At 54.8% G+C, this 21445-nt stretch overlaps 1 protein-coding gene across 1 annotated transcript in view; it reads left to right on the forward strand.

The window, feature by feature from the left end:
* Window positions 1–21445, forward strand: part of NCOR2 (nuclear receptor corepressor 2) — a 189920-nt gene that overhangs the window by 18516 nt on the left and 149959 nt on the right. Inside the window, exons 2-4 of the mRNA XM_040251285.1 lie at window positions 9708–9925; window positions 16726–16853; window positions 18894–19071. Of these exons, the coding sequence (XP_040107219.1) occupies window positions 9821–9925; window positions 16726–16853; window positions 18894–19071 (411 nt within the window). The 5' untranslated portion in view covers window positions 9708–9820. The remainder of the gene's footprint in view (window positions 1–9707; window positions 9926–16725; window positions 16854–18893; window positions 19072–21445) is intronic.

Raw genomic sequence — 21445 nt, forward strand, 5'->3', positions numbered from 1 at the left:
CCTTCATCCATCCATCCTTCCCCCTTTCATCCATCCATCCCTTCATCCATGCACCTATCCATCCATCCATCCATCCATCCATCCATCCATCCATCCACCTATCCATCCATCCATCCATCCATCTATCCACCTATCCCCCTTCATCCATCCATCTTCCTCCCTCATCCACCTCCATCCATTCCTCACCTCATTCATCACCTTCATCCATCCATCCATCTACCCATCTATCCACCCATCCCCTCTCCATCCATCCATCCATCCACCCCCACCCATCCATCCTTCCTTCCTCCCTCTCCCCTCCCTCCCTCATCTGTCTTACCCTCCATGCATCCATCACTCATCTCATTCATCACCTTCATCCATCCGTCCCCACTGTATCCCATCTATCCATCCCTCCATCCATCCACTCATTTCTCCTTCCTCCTCCATCCATCCAACCATCTCCTTTCAGTTCCTGGCTGGGAGCTTTCCCTGTTGGGACTGGCCAGTCATTGGATGTCAGCTCTGATTGGCAGGCCTTTTTGTCTGACTGGTTCACTGCTGTAGCTCCAGTGTTTGGAATACTGCCTATACATTGTAGACACCCAAATAATTTCCTGATTGGCCAGAATGTATGGAGATTCCCGTTGGCTTGGGTTTGTCTAACCTGGTACCAGATTGGTGGGGGGTGGCAGGTGGCACCCCTATGGGTGGCACACTGAGTTGACTCTGAGAATGGTGACCCTCGGCCACTCTGGACCACCGCCCCTTGGGCAGGGCCAAGGACATGCTGTGGTTGGGGTCCTGGCTCCTCCTTAGGGAGCCCAGTGACATCTTTGCCAGGTGAGGAACGGGGAGGGTGGTCTTCCTGCTGGAGTTGCCCAGGTGGGCAGGGGCCCATTTCTATAGGATCCTGGGTGGTGGGTTTTTTTTTTTTTTCCTGCATTACTTGGCACATGGGATCTCAGTTCTCTGTCTAGGGATTGAACCTCTGTCCCCTGCATTGGCAGCACAGAGTTTTAACCTCTGGACCACTAGGGAAGTCCCTGGATAGTGGCTTCAATAGTGTTAGGATTATGGGTGGGCCAGCCCTTTTACCTGCATCCAATGCACAGAGGCCTGCGCCCATGGCTGTAGACAGGGGGCACAGCTGAAGTTTCCTTGAGCACAGATTTGCGGGGGCAGGCTTAGCGTAGGAGACCTTTCACATCGCCCCAGCGCACAAGGTGTCATCCTTCCCATCTCACTTGGAGTGAAAGCCCCGTGTGACCTCCACTTGCGCCATCTGGGTCTCCCTGCTGTTCCTACCTCAGGGCCTTTGCACTTGCTGTTCCCTCTGCCTGGAACACCCATCCAAGACATCTACATGGTTTCCTCTCTCTCCTCCTCCACGTGTTTGCTTCAGGACACCTTTTGGTGAGGCTGTCCCTGAGCACCCACTTTAAAACTGCACTCCAGCCCCCATTCCCTGCCTACCTACTTCACACTTCTGCTTTTCTCCGTAGCACAAACACTGTCCTCCATCCTACAGTTATTCCCATGTCACCTCCTGGAACACCAGTTCCGAGATGGTGGGCGGGGGAGTTTGATTCTGTCACTCGCTGCTGTGTGCTGGTACCTGTCCCACAAATGAAAGTGAAAGTGTGAACTGCTCAGTCGTGTCCACCTCCTTGGGACCCCATGGACGGTAGCCCACCAGGCTCCTCTGTCCATGGAATTTTCCAGGCAAGAATACTGCGGTGGGTAGCCATGCCCTTCTCCAGGAAATCTTCCCAACCCAGAGATCAAACCCGGGTCTCCTGCATTGCAGGCAGATTCTTTACTATCTGGGCTACCAGGGAAGCCCAACAAGAGGTGCCTATAAATTGTGGTTGACAGTAGGGGGTGGCCAGGGCACCGGGCAGGATCTCTGCCTGTGCCCCCATCCACATGGGCTGTTCTGGCTCCTATGGGCCAGGCCAGATGAGGCTCAACCCACACCACTTCCCACCTTCATCTCATGACTTGGTTCAGAGTTGGGTTCCTGGGCATCCATTCTGCACCATAAGCCCCTGCTGAAGGCGACCTTCAAATAGATGGCCTGGTCCCGATTTTTACTGTATGTCAAAAGCTAGAAATACAAAGTGTGAACAGTCAGCTTGCTTCTAGCTGGTGTTTCTGCAACATCTTCACCTCACATTCCAGAACTGTTTTTATCTTCAAGTCCTGTCCCATCTCTCCCCCCGCGCCCCAGTGCTGGCTTCCAGGTCTCCATTCTCCTTGGGCCACTGAATGCCTACTTTGTGCCAGGCTCGGAGATATAGCAGTGAACAAAGCACATATTTATTGAGCACCTTACTGTATTGTGTTGGGGCTTTCCAGGTGGCGCTAGTGGTAAAGAAGTGCCAATGCAAGAGACAGAAGAGATGTGGGTTCAATTCCTGGATCGGGAAGATCCCCTGGAGGAGGGCATGGCAACCCAGTCCAATATTCTTGCCTGGAGAATCCCCATGGACAGAGGAGCCTAGGGGCTACAGTCCATAGAGTTGCACAGAGTCAGACGTGACTGAGGTGATTTAGCATGCATTGTATTGGGTTAGGTGGTGTCCTCCTCAAGTTCATGTCCACCTGGAACCTATGAGGGTGACTTTATTGGAAGAGAGGATCTTTGTAGAGGTCACACTGGAGAGGCTAGGCCTTAAGTCCAATGTAAGTGGAATCCTTATAAGAAGAGAAGGACAGGGACTTTCCTGGTTAAGACTCTACACTCCCAATGTTAGGCGCACAGGTTCAATCCCTTGTCGGGGAACTAAGATCCCGCATGCTGCATGGTATGGCCAAAATGAAGACAGTCACAAAGAAAAAAAGGCCATGTGGAGGTGGGCAGAGATTGGAGCTGTGGGGCCACAAGCTAAGGAAACCTGGAGCCACCAGGAGCTGGAAGAGCCAGGAAAAGGTCCTCCCCTGGAGCCTCTGAAGGGAGTGTGGCCTTGCTGACACCCTGATTTTGGACTTCTGGTCTCCAGATCAGTGAGAAGATCCATTTCCGCTGTCTTTAGCCATTCAGTTTATGGCAGTTTGTTACAGAGGCTCCAGGAAAACAGTACACCTGCTGTGTGCACCGTGCCCCTTGTCGGGGATTCAGCTGTCACTTAAAACAAACGTTTATGGAGCAGCTACTGTGCTCAGATGAGCTTCCCTGGTGGCTCAGCAATAAAAAATCTGCCTGCCAATGCAGGAGACTCAGGTTCGATTCCTGGGTTGGGAAGATTCCCCTGGAGCAGAGCAGGGCAACCCACTCCAGTATTCTTGCCTGTAGAATCCCCATGGACAGAGGAGCCTGGCAGGCTACAGTCCATGGGTCACAAAGAGTTGGACAGGGCTTTGCGACTGAACAACTGTGTGTCAGACATCGAAGAGACTGATGAGGTGTCTGCCTATAGGTTGCCAGATCATCTGTGTGTCTCTGACCAGAGACAGTCTGGGTGGGGATGGGGGTGTCATAGACCATGTCCCTTCTGTGAGACTGGTGGCTGCTCTGAGCACAGTGGAGGGTTCTGACGAGTGCTCGTGTGCTCGTGCTGGGGGCCTCCTCGCTCCTGCCTGGCAGCTGATTTTAAATTCTGAGGCTCCTCCACCCGCCGCAATTTCCAGCGTGGGTGCCTATTAGCTCCAAGAAAATGTCAGGCACGTGCGGTGCAGACAGCTCCCCTTTCATCTTCCAAGGCTCAGGTCTGAAGGGTCCCAGGCACATTTCAGCTTCAGTTCCGGGCTCTTAACAACCAATCCCCCCGCTTCCCTGAGCTCTCAGACATCCCAGCCCTGGCAGCCGTGATCCACCCTCGTATGAGCCAGGCTGCTTGGGATACGAAAAGTCCATGGAGTGTGTCTCGGTATGGCCTCCCTGGCTGTCTTGCCTGGGGCCTAAGAGGGATGTTGGGGCAGGATGGAAATGTACCCTCCCCCCACCCAAAGAAAGAGACCTCTCCCCAGCAGGGTTGGGGACTAAGGATGCAGGTCTGGTGGGCTCTGTCCTCACCTCGTGTTACTGGTACTCATCTCCCTGGAAGTTCATTTATTGGGCAGCAGCTGTGTGCCCGGTGCTGTACTAGGCTCCCAGGAGGCCGCAGGGGGCAAGGCAGACACAGAATCCAAGGCAGTGATGAGTTCTCTCTGTGGATGTGGAACGTGGGGTTGGCAGCATTGTGGGGGTGCTGCTGAATCGGAGCCACAGCCTATAGGGCTCTCCCAGGGTGGCTGCCTGGCTCTGGCCAGGTGTCTCCTCTGGGGCGGCGTGGTGGGGGTCCTTGCCGTGTGCATGGGAGCCCCAGTTGCAGCCCTCCTCAGGCTGATTCCGCAGGGCAGCAGGGCAGGTGCCCCCGTCGCGGTTTGTGGTTTGGATGTGTGAGGGCTGGCAGGGCTTGTGGTGTCCCCGTCCCATGGGGCTCAGGAGTGTCCTACGCTGCCTGGTGAAGCAAGCCCTTAACCTCACCAGAGCGCCCCCTCTTCTCCCTGGAACCCTGACCTGGCTGAGTTTGCCTTATTGAGCACCTTCTGTTCATCAGGCATCACTTCACAAGCGTGTTGTCCTCCTGGGTCCATGGAGCAGCAACACGCATGCTTCCCGTCTGCCATTGAGGAAATCAAGGATCAGAGCCCCGAGGCATCTTGCCAGAGGAGGGGAACCACGGCCCCCATCCCTGGGGGAACGCATGGCCTTCTTCACTCCCAGAGCAAGGTGTTTCTGAGGCCCACAGTCTCCTTCCCAACTTCCACTCAGTCTGCTTCGGCTTCTTTGTCCCTGCTGCCCCGATCCCACCAGCATCATCTCATGTATCTTGTGATAACCCCTCCACCCCCATACCCTGGCCTCCTGGTTCCACGCTTGCTCTTCACGGCATTTGCTTATCAAACACTCCGGCCCTTTCCTCTCTTCATCAACCACCTTCTGTAGCTCCCCACTGCCTTTCAAACAAAATCCACCCTTTCCATGGCCCATGGGCCTTGAATGACTCGAGGAATTTCTCAAGCACACAGTGCCTGTTCTTATCTCTGGGCTCTTGCTTAGGTGGTGGCCTCTGCCTAGAGCTCCATCTATTTCCCCCTCCCCTGGCTGTGTCTTGTTCACCCTTCAGGAGGTTCTCCCCGGCTCCCTCTTGCCCTCCTCAAGGCTTGCAGAGCTCCCAACCTGCACTCAGAGGTCACTATTTACTGCTTGTCTGCTCTCTGCCGCACCCTGCCGGAGTGCCAAGACCATCTGTGGCCTCGACCCTGCCTCATTCAGTAGCTTGGGGCTGAGCTCTGAGTGGGGACCTCAAAGTGTCTGGAGAACAATGGATGCCCACCATCCTCTCCTGACCCCAAAGCCCCAGACATGTAGTGATGTTGGGGCCACTGCATCGCTTTCCTGGTCTAACCTGGATCCTGTTCTCAGAACCCTGTTCAGCCAAGGCCACATTCAGGAGACCCTCTACGTTGCCCCATGGGTCTTGCTCCTCCTCTCCTCCCCTTGTCTTTATGTTAATTTATTTGGCTGTGCCGGGTCTTGGTTGCAGCACGCAGGATCTTCGAACTTTGTTGCAGCACGTGGGATCTTTAGTTGTGGCATGCAAACTCTTGGTTGCATGTGGGATCTAGTTTCCTGACCAATGATTGAACCTGGGCCCCCCGCATTGGGATCTTGGAGTCCTGGCCACTAGACCACCAGGAAAGTCCTCCCCTCACCCTTGTCTTTGGTGAAGCAATGTCATACTTTTTCTTGTTCTGCACCTCCCAACATTGCTGATGAAGTCGAAACTTAATCCCCCAATGTTAGGCAAACACCACCTTTATCTAGTTTCAAAACTTGCCTGGTAACCCTTACATCTATCAGCACCCTCCCCACCTCCATCCCACCCCTTGCCCCTGGCAACCACCAACCTGTTTTCTGTCTCTGTGGATTTACCGTTCTGGACATTTCACATCAGTGGAATCATCCAGTGTTTGTCCTTTCGTATCTGGCTTCTGTCACTCAGCATCCTATTTGCAAGGTCCATCCACGTTGTGGCGAGTTCCGTGTTTCATTCCTTTTTAGAGCTGAATCATACTCCATCATAGGGTAGACCATGTTCCGTTGATTTATCCGCTCGTCCATTGACGGACCCTACCGGAAGAGACTCAAACAGATGGTCTTGGTGCTCCGGCAGAGTGCGGCAAGGGTTTCTGGTGGTTTCCACCTTTGACTCTAGTGAATAGTGGTGTTGTGAATATGTGTGTGTACATTGATTTGTTTGAATCTCTTGTTTTCCATTCTTTTGGGTCTATGCCTAGGAGTGGAATTGCTGGGTCATATGGTAATTCATATGGTTTAACATTTTGAGGAGCTGCCAGCTTATTTTCCTAAAAAAAAATTTGTTTTCAAGTTGGCAAAAAAATGTGGCTGAGGTTGGGAGGGATAGAAATTGAGCTTATTAAAATAAGCTCGTGGTGAATGTAAGAAGTGTGAGGTCCCAAGGGTCCCCTGGCTTTGGGGACAACCTGCACCTGAGGATGCTGGACCAGGGAGCTGGTGGAGTGCCTATAGCAGGTGGGTGGCAGGGGTGTCAGTCCCTAAGCTTGGTGGTGGATACTCTGTGAGTGTTGATGGAATGGGAAGCCAGCCAGGCTGGGCTTGAGGAGGGTGGGGAGGTGGCCAGGGATTCTCCAGGGCTGGTTTGAAAAGGTGTCACTTCCCTGGCTTCTGGAGCCCGTGTGCAGTGCACAGTGTGAGCATCTGTCCAGGGCTGCCATCCCTAGTCGGCACTTCATTAGACAGAGAAGGTCAGAAAAGCTGTGGGTACATCAGACTTCTCACCACCTTGTGCAACGCAAAGCCACAGAGCAATTTGGAAGTTGCCCGTGGTGCTCTTGGAGGAAAGGCAAGCAGAACTGACTTCTACTTGCCTAGCCGCTGGCCTCATGCTCTTGCTGGCCTCTCTGGGTTTAAAACCCGGAGAGAGGCTGGGATAGAATTGGCTTTGCTGCATCGGACCACCAGGGTCTGCTGGGCTTTGTGACAGGCTGGGACAAAAGGAATTCCGGAACTGGGTCCAGCATTGGTGGCCACAACTGACCCCTCTCCGGAGGCCAATCTCTTGTCTCTGGGCTCCAGGACAGATGCCAAATTGCTCTTGGTGTGGACTGTCAGGGGCAGCTTGGTCTCCCTTCCACATCACTGTGACCGGCCTGCAGCTACTGCAGTGACAGTACTAGTGGTTGTAATCGTAGTAGCTCCTGTTTGCCGGGTGAGACTTGTTCCCACGTTCATAAGAATTACACGGTTTATCCTGTCTTGATGGCTGGGAGAAGTCCAGTGGGCTTTTCTCCTGCCGTGGTTGTAGGGTGGCAGTTTTGGCTCTGAATTCTTTGGCTTTGCAGTGGTGGAAGGCTGGACAGCACCCGATGGAAGGGTTGCCTGCTCCAAGACTCCTTCCTGCTCTGGAGGAGTCAGAACTTTTGACGGCAAGTGGCAGAAACCCAGGTTGGGCTGGCCAAAGCAAAACGGATAGGAGAGCCTTGACTTCCCTGAATGAAGAAGCAAGCTTTGAGCTGCCTTCAGGCATGGCTGCCATCAGGACCCGACTGTTCTCTCCCCACCCTTCACTTTTGCCTTTCTAGGGGTATGTTCTTGAATAGATTTCTGCCTCGCAGTGGCCCCACAAGACCCACAAGCTTTCATCTTCCTAGCTTGCAGCCCCAGTGGAGAGGGCCTCTTTCTGGTTCCTTCTCAAAGTCTCAAGACCCAGGGACTCTCATTGGCTCATATTGGGTCACATGCTAATCCCTGAGCCAATCACTGGTCCAGGGGAAGCAGGAATCTGATTGGCCAGGCCTGGATCATGTGATCACTCCTGGAGTCTGGAGAGGGAAGATGGTTCCTGAAAGGAAAGTCAAGTCTCCTGTAGCAGGTGACGGAGGTGGAGAGCAGGAAGCAGTCAGGGCCCCCAGATGGAGGGGAGAGGGGTTTGTTCCTCTTCTGACCACCACGATCTCCATCTTTCCTCTTAACATCCCTCCACATCAGATCTTCAATGGGCAGAGCACCAGTGGAGGGTTTCGGGGCGTCCATGCCCTTGGAGAAGGATGGTCGTCCGTGGAGGGCAGGGCGATGAGGGACATTGTGATGAAATTTCAGGGAGCTGGGGGGTACACGTGAGGTGCAACCCCAGCCCTACCTGGGGACATCCCAGTGTTGCGTGCTTGCGCCATCTTGGATTTTCCTCAGCTTTTGAGTAGGGGCTTGTGAGTGGGGTGTTGCACATGGTGGGGGCCTGATGGACACCCCTTTTCTCTCTTTTTCTTTTATTTTTGATGTTGGGTGTGATTTATTTGGCTCTTAAACAATACAAACACAACAACCCATGGTCTCCCTCCCTTCCCCTTTCAGAAGGCACTGTCCTCTTAGCTACAGGGACAAGCAGAAGATTCCACATCACCAGAGCTGCCCCCAACCTCCCAGGTCTTTCCTTCTGTTCTGTTAGCCACTCTCCTCCTCCTGTGTGTGGTGCTGGTGTTTCTGAGTGGACACCCCCTTTCAGAGTGGCCCAGTGTGGAAGGGGCCCAGGACCTGCCAGGCTCTCAATCCTGGCCTGGGCGGAGGAACCAGTTACAATCCTGGGGAGGCTTCCTGCAGCAATGGCCAGCAAAGAAGGGAGAGAAGGGTCCTGGGGAGAGTAGGGGGCCCCCAGAGATTCCTGGGCAAAGGCCTCTTCTGTCTAGAGGCTCTCTTGCTCTCTTGACTAGAGTCCGTTCTTCTTTCTGAGTCTCAGTTTTTCCATCTGGAAAGCCAGTGGACTGTTTCTTGAGATTCCTTCCATTGTGGACACAGGTGTGCTTTCTCCCCTGCTTTATCCTTCGCCTGCCCCCCAGGAGCCGCCTGGGGGCCCCTTGGGGCCGTGTCCCCGGCTCTTTCCCCAGCATGGCCCTTGGGTTCCCAGTGCCCTCGCTCTCAGCTTACATCCTGGCTGACCTCATGTTTGTCCTGTCCCCCAGCCCAGTGTCACACTCGCCCACCCAAGGGTCACCAGGAGGCCCAGGCAGGCCCAGCTCTGCCTGTGGTCATCCTGTGACCTGCGTTCTGCCTGAGCTGACCCTGTTCACCACCATCCCCCCCAAGCTCGTGTGGACCTGTCCCCTCGTGGGACTGAGCTCCCAGATGCTTTTGGGGAACTTTGCCCTGGTGACTCAAAGTGGCAGAGGACTTGGGGTGAGGTTGGGTGGGTCGAGGGTGTTAGGGGGCCTTTGGGGTGGTGGGGTCAGTGTCCGCAGAGTTGAGGTTCCATGGGGGTGAGGTTGGATGGTCTGAAGGTTCTTGGGGGCCACAGGGGGTGGTGAGGGCAGTATCCGCAGAGTTGGGGTTCCCTGGGGTGCAGTTGGGTGGGCTGAGATTGCTTGGGGGCCATAAGTGAGGTAGGGCAGCACCTGTAGAGTTGGAGTTCCCATGCCTGCTGAGCAAGGACCTTAGCAGTGGGGGAGGGCACAACTGTCATCCATGTGGCTTGTACAGCAGCTGCTGGCCTGGCCTGTGGTTTGGAGGGGCCTCAAACACCACTTGGCGTCTCCCTCTGCTGTCAGTGGGCAGGGAGCTTGCCAGTGGCATGGAGGAGGGTCCTGGAAGACCCCTGTCTGCCCTCACTCCCTCACAGGGGCCACAGGAAGGACTTGGGGCCCTCCAAGGTCCGCCAGGAGCAGCTGCCCCATGGCTGATCTTGCTTTCTTTTCTGTTCTCACAGGTGCCTGGGACAGGGTGGTCTGCGAGCAGATGACGAAGACTGGCTTTTAATCCTTGTTGACCATTGAGAGGGAGATTACAGGGGCCCAAGAGCCCCTCTGGACGCCCACCACCATGTCGGGATCTACGCAGCCTGTGGCACAGACGTGGCGGGCCGCCGAGCCCCGCTACCCGCCCCACGGCATCTCCTACCCCGTTCAGATTGCCCGGCCGCACGCGGTAAGGGGCACGGATGTTCGCCTGGGGCCACCTTTGGAGTTTTCCTTTGTCACTGGGTTCCTGTTTCTCCCTGGAGTCGGCGCTGGTGTGGCTCTGATGGTGTCCAGCCAGGGCTCACTGTCCCCCGTGGGGAAGTGGAGTGACTGGGCAGATACCACTGCTATCTGCGGCCTTGCCAGGTCCCGGGACATCTGGGAAAATCTCTTAGCTCCCACTTTAATGCTGGGAAGGTGGAGCCCAGGGCCAGGCTGAGCTGCGATCCCTGCCTCTGGGTCTGCTGTGGGGTCTGCACGTGGATGTGGAGCTCCTGCTGTATACACTATCAGCTCAGCCTCAACCAGGCTCCCCTGCTTTAGGATTGAAGGGACTTCCTGGGGGCTGTGGTTCGCAGACCCTCCCCTCCTCAATCCTCAGGGCCTGGAGCCTATTCACTGAGTGATGCTCAGAGCTCCCAGATGACAAGACCAGCACATGTCATTCTCTGAATCTCTGACATGAGCGGGGGAGGTGAGGGGGGCGGTGGTCCAGGGAGTTGGTTCTGCTCATGGGAGAGCTGCCCCAGTGTTGGGGGTGGTGGCCTGCTGGGGAGGGAGCAGGTGTGACCTTGGTCAGCTTTTAAAAAAAATTTTTGGCCATATCATGTGGCATGTGAGATCTTAGTTCCCCAACTAGGGATCTAACCCAAGCCCCCTGCACTGGAAGCCTAGAGTCCTGACCACTGTACCACCAGAAGAAGGCTCCTCGATCAGCTTTTCTGAGCTGCACCCAACTCTGTCCACCTCCTAGTAGGGGTCCCCTTTCTTGACTGCACCTGTAGCTGCCTGTGGCGCTGAGGATGGGCTTTGGTTCTGCTCTGTTGGCACTTATTGGGCACTTACTATATGCCGCATCTTCAGGGGCTTGCCAGAGGGCCCTCAGAGTCCTGGGCTTCCCCTGTTGGACCTCCTAGCTACTCAGTGAGGGACCATGAGGGTTTGCAGTCACAGCCGGGATTGAAGCTGGTCCTGCTGGCCCCAGTGTGTACATGCTGTGTCTGTTCTGCGCAGGTTGCATGGTCCTTCCTCCTGAGACTCTGAGAGGATATGGCGTGGGAGGGCTTTTCCATCCTCTGTGAGCGAGATGTTTTTGCATATGAGCCCACTGACCCAGCCTGAGGGTGTCCCAAACACAGTGGCCTCTCGAGAATTTGGGCCCCAAGATGCTTTTGAGAGCTGGCTGTGATCAACAGGCACATTATGGATGGAGTGGTCGAATTCTCACAAACAACCTGATGAAAGAGCACCTCACGTTATCTTCCCATTTTGCAGACGAGGAGATTGAGGCTGGAGGTTAAATAATAGGCCTCAGGTTCAATCACTGTGAGGAGGCAGAGTCGCTTCAGCTTCAGGACTCTGTGTGCATGCATGCTCAGTCGCTAAATGGTGTCTGACTGTTTGCGACCCCATGGACTGTAGCCTGCCAGGCTCCTCTGTCCGTGGGATTTTCCAGGCATGAATACTGGAGTGGGTTGCCGTGTCCTCCTTCAGGGGATCTTCTTGGACCAGGGATTGAGCCTGCATCTTTCGCACTGGCAGATAGATTCTTTACCACTGAGCCACCAGGGAAGGACTCTGAGCCCCTGTGAAAAAGATGCTTCTGTTTATTGGTCACCTACTGTGTGCACAGGGCCCAGGACTATGCTCCTGGGGACCATTTATTATGTATCGTCATCAGCTTTGTCATGATCACAACAGCAAAAATAAGCATTCTCATCTACTGAGTGCTTGCAGGGCAAGCTTTATTTATTTATTTTTTTTTTTAGTATTTATTTATTTGGCTGTGCCGGGTCTTAGTTGCAGCATGTGGGATCCAGTTCCTTGACTGGGGATCGAACTCAGGTTCGCTGCATTGGGAGTGCGAAGTCATAGCCACTGGACCACCAAGGAAGTCCCTAGGGGGAGCGTTTTGTTTATGCTTTTTGTGTATACAGTTGCCCTTGCTCCAGGGGGAACATTTTGCAGGTGAGCAAATAGGACGGGTTATGTAACAATTCTGAGCCTTGATTTTTCATCCATAAAATGGGGTAATGAGAGCATCTGTTGCCTGGTTTCTCCTGGGGATGAAACGTGATGATCTGTGGAACATCATTATGGCACATGTGTCCAATTGCAAAACTGTCACTGTCATTAGAGCTGCCTGGGGGGCCCCCTCCCCCTCCCCTACTCCTCCCCCTCCCCCTACTCCTCCCCTCCCCCTCCCCTCAGGGGGGCCTCCCTCCCCACCCCCCTGCCCCCTGGGTGAGTCCTCGAGTCCACATGGCCCTCCTATCTTGCCATCCCACCCTTCCTTTGCCTCAGCCTGGCCCTCTCGAAGTCATTTGGAGTCACCACCTGATCTCAGACACTTTCTGTTTTTTCTGCTGGACTGCCACTGATGCAGGGTGTGGCTGGGCAGAACCGAGTGGTCACTTCCTCTGGGCAGGAGGCTGAGCCTGCGCGTGGGCAGGGCCCTGGATAGCTATGAGGTGGGGCATCCTTATCCTGTGTGGTGACGGCAGTGGGGCCCCGCTTCCTGACCACCCTGCCTGGTGCTGGGGCGGCCCAGCTGGGGGCCCCTGCTTGTCACTGGGAAGGCTTTCAAAGCAAGATTTCTGGGTGTCTGGGGCGGGTGGTGGGGTCTTGCTCTCCCAGGCATGTGTCCAGGGCTTTTCTTTGGCAGGTGGGATGTGAGCATTGAGACTATAATCTGGGGGTCCCCCTGCAGCCCTGAGCCCCTAACCCCTTACTGCCAGGCCATTGTACAGAGTTTCTGAGAATTCCCTCCTCCACCCCAAGTCTTTGAAAGACAAATAGTAAAGGAAAAGGGGAATAAAGGCACAGAGAGACAAATGTCTGGTCCAAGGGCCAGATGGGGACCCAGGGTCCCAGCACCTTGTACAATAGTTGAGGCAGGGATGCTGGGATGAGGGGCAGGTCGAGAATGCCCAGATGTGCCTTTGAATCCCTGTCCCTCCCAACTTGCTGAGTGACATTGGGCTGCGTGGGGCAGGCTCAGTTTCATCCCCGGCAGATGTTTGCAAGGTGCCTAGGGCCGTGTCTGCACACGGCAGTTATCTCTTTCCTCCTGGGAGGCTGGTGGGAGACTGAAGAGGGCCTGGATTCTGAGAGGGGGCTGGGAGCAGCCTCCTCCGCTGGCCTATGCTTTGACCTACGGACCTACGTCATCTCCAGGCCGCCTGCTGTGTTATGCCTGGCTCAGGTGGAGGGCTTAATTCAAGTGCGCTTCTCCGATCTGGCGTCAGGCACGCTCAGAGCCTCTCTCCATGGTGCTGTGCACGTGGCTTGCTCAGTCCCACCTGCTCCTCCCGCACACCCTCTCTGTGTGCTGTTCTCACCATCTCTGTGCTCTTGGCTTTCCTCCCCCACAGTATCAGGACCCCACATTTCCCCCTAAGGGTCCTGGAGTCTGACAGTCTCCCAGGATTGAGGGTCTGAACACGTTCTCCCCTTCTTGTCTCTTTTCCTGCTTTCTACAAGCCCCCTCAATTCTGCCATCTCCCTCAGGTCCCCTGGGACCTCGAGCTCTCTTAAGTTCCTTCAAGCCTTGAGCTGAGTGAATGCATTCAAGCCCAAAGACACAGGGTCTGAATCCCAGTGCCGCTCCTTCCTGCTGTGTGGCCTTGGACAAGTTACTTAACCTCTCTGTCCCTTGGTGTTAGACGGGTGTTTAAGTGCACAGGCTCTCAAGCTAAACCCCTTGCGTTCATGTCCTGCCTCAGTGATGTCCTAGCTGTGAAACTGTAGTTTAGTGGCCTGGCTACCCCTTGCCTCGGTCTTTCCATCCTTTGAGTGAGGGTAATTATAAGCCTCTGAAAGTGTTACTCAGTCGTGTCTGACTCTTTGCAACATTATGGAGTGTAACCCTCCAGGCTCCTCTATCCATGGAATTCTCCAGGCAAGAACACTGGAGTGGGTAGCCCTGCCCTTCTCCAGGGGATCTTCCTGACGCAGGGATCGAACCTGGGTCTCCTGCATCGCAGGTAGCTTCTCTAAGCCTCTGAGGATCAAGTTAGCTGACACATGCAGAGGCCTCTGCACAATGCCTGGGGAGGTTAGCGTGACTGGTACAGGACTGTGTCGATGACTGACGCTGCTTCTGTCATGACAACAGTGTGCCCATTAGCATCCTTTTCCGAGTGGACCCCAGGGTACGCGGCAGGCTTTTCCTCCAGAGGAGGGGTTGGCAAACCTTCTCTAAATATTTCAGACTTTTTGGGCCATGCGGTTTCTGTCACAGTGACTCGTGGCTGCTGCTGTCCCAGCGCGAAAAGTAGCTCAGCCAACACGTACTGGAGTGGCTGTGGCCGTGTGCCAGGGACACTTGATGAGACAGGCCGAGCCTGGCTTTGGCCTTGGGCCTCGTTGGCCCCAGATCAGTGCTTATCAGGCTCTCTGTGGGAAGGACCGGTCTGTTTCATTTCCAGTTTGTCACAAACGGATACATGGGCCTTCTGCACGTGACCCAGTTTGCAGGCGTGAGGACGGGTTTAGGCCGAGGCCGGCAGGATCGTGCTGGCCGTGCACTCAGATGCGGATGCTGCGGTCCTGTCAACAGGCTCTCAAGAAGGATCTGAATCTGCTCATCTTTAGCGCTTCCCCCGAGACCAAGGGTCATGGACTCAGGAGCCCGCTTGGGCCACATACATGTATGGGGGCAGCGGGCGGGGCTGGAATGGTTTGAAACACGTGGAGGGTTCTCATGTTGCTAGATGTGTCTGGAGGGTTCCGGCCAGCGTGCCTGGTGTCTTCAGGCTCCTAGGATCACAGTGAGCCTCACTTTCGGCCTCTCTTGGGGGTCTCCCCAGTTCTTTCCTTCCTGTAAAGATCGAGGCACCCTTGGGGTTCCCTGGACTCAGAGCCCTAGGGTAGAAATCAGTATGGGTGGCCCCCAAGATGGTCTTGGAGGGACTGTGCTCTGAGCTCATCCTGCTTGACTCTTAAACTGGGAAACTGAGGCCAGAAAGGCTCACACAGTGGCAGCCCCATGCCCTTGCCTCAGGGGCCCCAGGCGCCACGTGCCTTTCTCCGCCTCAGCTGGCGGCGGTAGGCACGCCATCCTGCCCGGGCCCTCTCCCGAGGGATTGGACTGTCTGCCTTTCTGCCGCTTTGTTCATTTTGCTTTTGTGTAAGAGGGAATTTTCCTCCTGGCAGACTGTAGCGCTTGCTGATTTCTTCTCACACCTCTGCGTGCGTGTACACTCCAGATCCGTGCCTGGCAGCCTCACCAGCGGGATCCCAGAGGCTGCCACCCACTCCCCCCAGCCCTTTCTACTTCTCCTTTTGAGAGCACCTGGTGGACATCCTGGAGTGTGGGGAAGCTCGGGGGAGGCTGAGCCCTCCTCTGCCTCCTGGAAGCTGCCGTCAGTCTTGGGGGAAATCCTTGGAGTGTTAAGGGGGATTTGTGGTTGGAGGCATAGAGGCCTCCTTCAGTCCAGGTCAAACATCCATTTCAGTTTTCTCTTCTTTTATTTGGCCACGCCATGTGGCATGTGGGAATCTCAGTTCCCTGGCCAGGGACTAGGGAGCCCTTGCTCCTGAAGTGGAAGAGTGCTAACCACTGGACCACCAGGGAATTCAGGCATCCATTTTAATGGTGAAGACACTGAGGCTCAGAGGGTTTGATTGATGGACACTTACCTCTAGCCTGAGGCCTTGTAGCTTCTTGCTTCCACGTTGGAGTGCCCAGGAAGGCCCTTCCCTCAACATTTCCAGCCTCTGAAGTTGACAGGATCCCTGTTGATTCTAGTTACTCATCCCCTCCAGCTTCCTAGCCTCCCAGCCTCTTACATGCTGTTGTTTTGGAGGGTCTGAAACACATCCATTCCCAACACACCTACGTGGTATCATCTAATTCTCTTTGCAGAAATAACAGCTTAAAAAAAAATAAGCCAGACAGCAAAAGAATGACTAGATTTTTATGGAAGATTGGGAGAATTCAGAAAGGTGCCAAGAAGAAAATAAATCACCTACCATCCTACACTTTCCCAAGCCTTACTCTTGCCAGACATCACTAACTGATTGCCACCCACAGCGTGAATGTTCTCGGCAGACAGAAGTAATCGATTTGGACTGGTACAAATAGGAAGCCTGTCCTGTTTTCTCCTTTGAAAGACTTCTTGTTTCAGTCTTTTTTTTTTTACATTTTAATGTGTCTCCAGTCAGCGTGTAGTTGCTAATCGGAGCACATCTAATTCGTTAGTGTTTTGTTTTCCCCCAGATGATAATGGTGATGGCACATTACTGAAGAAGGAGGGTTTTGCCTGGAGTTTATCCTTTTGACTTTGAGCTGTGCTTGTGTATGCGACACACGTGTGTGGGTTTTCCCTCTGCAAATGGGAGACTCCCACGTTGGTGCTTCGTTTTGGAACCTGGTATCTGAGCCTTGCAGACTGTCAGTGTTTGCTGCGTCACCCGCTTCCCCGACCCGTGTCTTGCTGTGTCTCCTGCACTGGAGACAGACACGCAGGTTGTGCCTTCTCCCGGTTTTCTCTGCTAACACATGGGTTTGGTCGTCTCATATGGAAAGAGGGCCAGACTGGGAGATTGTGACAGGGTGGGGTGCCCTTTAGCTGAACAGATCACTTCTTGGTGGCCACTGGCCCCAGGAATGCCTTCTGGCCGGACAGGGACTGAGGGCCGGGAGAGGACGTGGGAGGCTCCCTGGGTGGAGGAGTAGCACCGGGCAGGGGACTCTGGCCCTGGGTCGCTGTGTGGGTCGCACCGCAGTGGGGTGGGCGCTCATTGGCCTATCTTCTGCTGCAGGATGTTGGGCTGCTCGAGTACCCGCACCACCCCCGTGACTACACCTCACACCTGTCGCCCGGCTCCATCATCCAGCCCCAGCGGAGGAGGCCCTCCCTGCTGTCTGAATTTCAGCCTGGGAATGAAAGGTGAGGAGGGGCTTGCGCATCCATTGCTCAGATGGGGAAGTGGAGGCCTGTGCTGGTGGGGAGCTCATGGGGATGGGAGGTGTTAAATGGAGGTGTGTCAGCAGGGCTGGAGATGGGCAGGGAAGAGCCATGTGGCCCCTCGGACTTCCCGCCGTGGTCCCGCAGGGGTCTCTGGGTGTGTGGCCCAGGCAGGAGGGGATGACCACCTAGAAGTACGGGAGCAGGGCTGGGTTGCTGGTTTAGAGGGATGTGCCTGCAGCTGGCTTCACACGGGGAGCTCCTTTCCCCCTCCCTCCTACCTTTGTCATCATCCCTTTTTCTCTGAGTCTTCTTCCATTCTTCAGCTGGCAGACGAGGTCCTCTGGGCCTGCCTTGCCTTTGTGAAATCCAGGTGGGAGGGAGCAGACCATGTGGCAGGTGGGGACCCATCAGGGCCAGGGCTGAGGCTGTCAGGACAGGCCAGAGCCCTGAGGGAGCCTGAAGATGCCTGAGACAGTAATAGCACTCATTGCTAAGAGTCCTGAGCTTTTCTTTTTTTTTTTGCTGTGCCTTTTGGCTTATGAGATCTTAGGTTCCCAGCCAGGGACTGAACCTGGGCCACGCAGGTTCACCTTAACCACTAGGCCACCAGGGAACTCTTGAGAGTCTTGAGCTTCTAACATGTGATGAACTATTATAGGCTGTGGCTGCCCACAGGCACCTAGACAGACAGACTTGCCCGCAGGGAGCCCATGGTCTTAGCAGGGGAGATACAGCAAACACACAGGATGACTTTAAAATGGGGCAGGCGACTTGTTTCCTACTGGGCGGGGAACGGCTGCTATTTGGCTGGAGTGGCTGGGAAAGGCCTCTCAGGAGAGACACTTGGCCCTAAGTAGCCAGTCATTCAGAGAGCCATTTGGAGAGCGAGGTGACCAGCCATTCAGAGAGCAGGGTGAAGGCATTTCAGGTGAAGGGAACAGTATGTGTAAAACCCTGGAGAGGGGAATGTCCTTGGACTTTTCCAGAAAGGCAAGGAGTTTGGGTGGCTGGGTTAACAGGTGATTGGGGATCCAGAGGGTAAACTTCACAGATACCAATGGGAGGGTTTTGAGCTTTTCTGGGCAGGGAGATGGCTGTTAGGAGGAGATGCCCTGGGCACTAACGAAGGAGAAGAGCCAACGTGGAAAGAGCTGGTGTGTGTGTGTGTGTGGTCCAGCCTAGCCAGTGCAAAGGCCCTGGGGCAGGAATGCAGCAGGCAAGGTGAACAGGGGCCAGATCAGGCAGGGCCTGAGGGTGAGGGAAATGCATCTGGATTCTTATTCTGAGTTTATTGGGGGAAAAAAGCATGAACTTGAAAAGCGTTTCAACAGGGGCAGCATTTGGACTGTCTGGTCAGCAGCAGCGGCTGGAGGTGGACTCTAGGAGTCCTGGGTCTGCTGTGTGTGCTCAGGCAAAGACATGTCTTCCCTGGGCCAGTTTCCTTCTCGGCCCACTAGGAAGGAGGGTTAAGGAGAATTAGTCACGAGTGATTAGGCTGGACAGATCCTATCTCTGCATAAGACTGCTGGGCTGAGTTGAGAAGGGGCAAGGCCAAGTTGAACAGCCAGATTGCTGGGATAGACTAGTGATAATCAGCTCTGGGTGAGTGATGTGCAAATAGCATCACATGTGTTAACATCTGTGTTAGACCCACAGTGTTTTTCAGACTTTCCCTATGAATCACCCAGAATCTTGTTTCAATGCAGAGTCAGACTCAGCAGGTTAGGGTAGGACTCAAAAGATTGTGTATTTGTAATCAGCCTCAAGAGGGGTTGATGCTACTGCTCTGGGGACCACACTCAGGGAGCAGGCAGTCACCAGGGCCTTCTCTTGCTATAAACATTGTCAGTGAATGCTGTCTCAGAGGAAGACAAATCTGTATTTGAGTCCTGTCTCGCTGTGTGCCCTTGAGCAGATGGACACTCCTTGCGGGGTGGAAGAGGGCGTGGCTCATGGCCGTGCTCAGCAAGGAGGGCAGCAGATGTGATGTCATCTGCTTCCCCCCGCCCCTGCTGGCAGGTCCCAGGAGCTTCACCTGCGACCTGAGTCCCACTCGTACCTGCCTGAGCTGGGCAAGTCAGAGATGGAGTTCCTGGAGAGCAAGCGCCCTCGCCTGGAGCTCCTGCCCGACCCTCTGCTACGGCCCTCACCCCTGCTGGCCGCTGGCCAGCCTGGGGGCTCCGAGGACCTGTCCAAGGTAAGGCTTGGCCCCCAGCTGGGAGCTGCTCTGAGGGTTTGGGTGGTGCTGAGAGTGGGCGGGGTGCAAGGGAATGGGTGGGTGTGTCAGGCTGGGAGGAGGGACTGAGCACAGGGTGTGCAGAGGCTGGGCAGTGAGAGGAGGGTCTAAGGATGGGCTTGGCTCCGTGGGTTGTTTCTCGGATGGAGAGGGACATCTCCCCTACCCCCGTTTTCCGCCTCCAAGTGTTTCCCGCCCTTGGGGACCATAGTGCCCTGGAGGGCTCTTGCATTTCACTCTTCTTTAATCAGAGTCGAGCTGAGATGGAGGGGGAGAATGTGCATAGATAAAGTACCCATAGTTTGCTGCTGGGAGAGGTTTTCTGCCATTCCAGTGAACCTCAGGACCGACCCCTAGAAGCTCATTTGGTCTCCATCTAAATGGAGGAATCACAGCCAGTGGTTCAGATGCTTCTGTCTCCCAGGGTCACCCAGCTGCCTCAGAGGCTGTCATTTCCCTGCCACTGCCTAGGGTGCAAGAGGGACCATGGCCAGGTGACACACTTGTCCTTGGCCGGCTCCATGACAGATGTCCTTTCTGCACGTGCTGAGCGGTGTCACCATGGTCTTTCATGACCGCGGGGACACACATTAGCTCATTAACGGCTGCCCAGCTGCTGAGTGAGGTCAGTGCTCTTCTTACTGCAGCCTCAGCGGGGGTGGGTGGGGACTGGGAGCCAGTCCAGGGGAGGGAAGTGGTCCCCTCGGACCTGCTGGATCTTCCTTCTCTGCCTGACACTGGATGGGATTGAATAGTGAGATTTCAGGGCGAGGCAGGTTCTTTAATAGGGGGACTGGCAGGAAACGGGGTTCCTGGGTTGGTCATGATGATGATGATAAACTAACACGGATGGAGTCTCTGCCTGTGGGCCAGGTACATTTGAGTGTCAGTTCCATTGTGCCATCTCAGTTGGATGAAGACTGATCTGCGACCATCTTTTTAAAATGTATATATGTTTATTGGGCTGCGCCAGGTCTTAGCTATGGCATGTGGGATCTTTAGTTTCAGTATGTGGGATCTAATTCCCTGACTAGGGATTGGACTCACACCCCCTGCACTGGGAGCACAGAGTCTTAGCTGCTCGACCACTTGGGAAGTTCCTATAATCACCTTTTATATAGGGGACCCCAGGCTGAGAGAGCTACTCACCCACGGTCACCGGAATGTGGGAAGTGGGCACTGAAGCCCACGCAGCCCAGGTCTGCCCAGGATGCTGGCCCCGCCTTGGGCTATCCCTCTGGCCCTTCGAGCCTGCCATCCTGCCATCCCCTTGCTGGCATCCTCCTCTTAGATCCTGTGACCCCTCAGCCTCCTGGGAGGGATGTTGCTGTTGGAAAAACTCTTCCCTGAAGGGAGTCTTGGATAGTAGGGGAGCAGGGTGCGTGTGGCGGGGAACACAGGGCCATAACCAGGGAGGCTTGATGTCCTCCCAGAGGGACCAGAGCCCCGGAGTGGCCCATGTCCCTGTGCTCACATCTGGTTCTGCCTGGAGAATGGGCTGGTGCTGATCTCTGGTAAGCCCCCATCACGCCTCTGCTGCCTGCTTTATGGCTCTGCAGAACTGGGCTCCAAGCCCTCAGGCCTGCGGGTCCTTCTGAGGGTCTCTGGGCCTGACAGGGGCTCTGTGAGTCCTTCTGCTTATCCCTCTCCTTCTTAGAGTGCTCCGGGGTGCCTCCTCTCCTTCTTTGAGTCTTTCTAAGGCTCTGCTTCTGTCTCTGTGTCTCTGTCTCTCTCTGCCTGGATGTGTATGTGTATCTCTGTGTCTCTCTGTTACTCTCTCTCTGTCTCTGTCTGTTTCTTCCCTTCCTGGACCCCATGGGTGTGGGGGAGTGATGGGCCCTGTGTTGGGGCCTGGCTGGACCAACTCCTGTAATTGCTCCAGGCTGTTAAGAGCATTTGGAAAGTATGAGCGCATTTTGGGCAAGGGAAGAAGCCAGGGGAGAAACACAACTCTGAAGGAGTTCAGATGTTTTTTGCGTCTGTTGTGTGGAATTTAGCTGGATGCGTGAGACAGGAATTTGATGGGATTTTTTTTTTTTTTAACAGCCCTGCTCCCTTCCCCTCCGGCTGTGTTCCTTTTTCATATAAAAATGTTCTGTTTTATAATGCTTCCCTGCCCTCAAGCCTCTGGAGTCCTGTGGCATCAGAGGCTTCCTTTGAACTTCACCAGACTTGGTTCTAGGGACTTTAGAGTCATCACAAACAGCACCATTTCTGAAAGTCTCTTTGTCTGTTGGGGCCCCGTTGGCTGAAAGGGACAGAAAACCCATGCAAAACTGGCTTAAACAGGGGTCCTGGCTCATATAACTGAAATACCAGCATTGTTGGCTTCAGG

Source organism: Oryx dammah, unplaced genomic scaffold (assembly GCF_014754425.2).
Source record: "Oryx dammah isolate SB20612 unplaced genomic scaffold, SCBI_Odam_1.1 HiC_scaffold_12, whole genome shotgun sequence".
Taxonomy (NCBI): Eukaryota; Metazoa; Chordata; class Mammalia; order Artiodactyla; family Bovidae; genus Oryx; species Oryx dammah.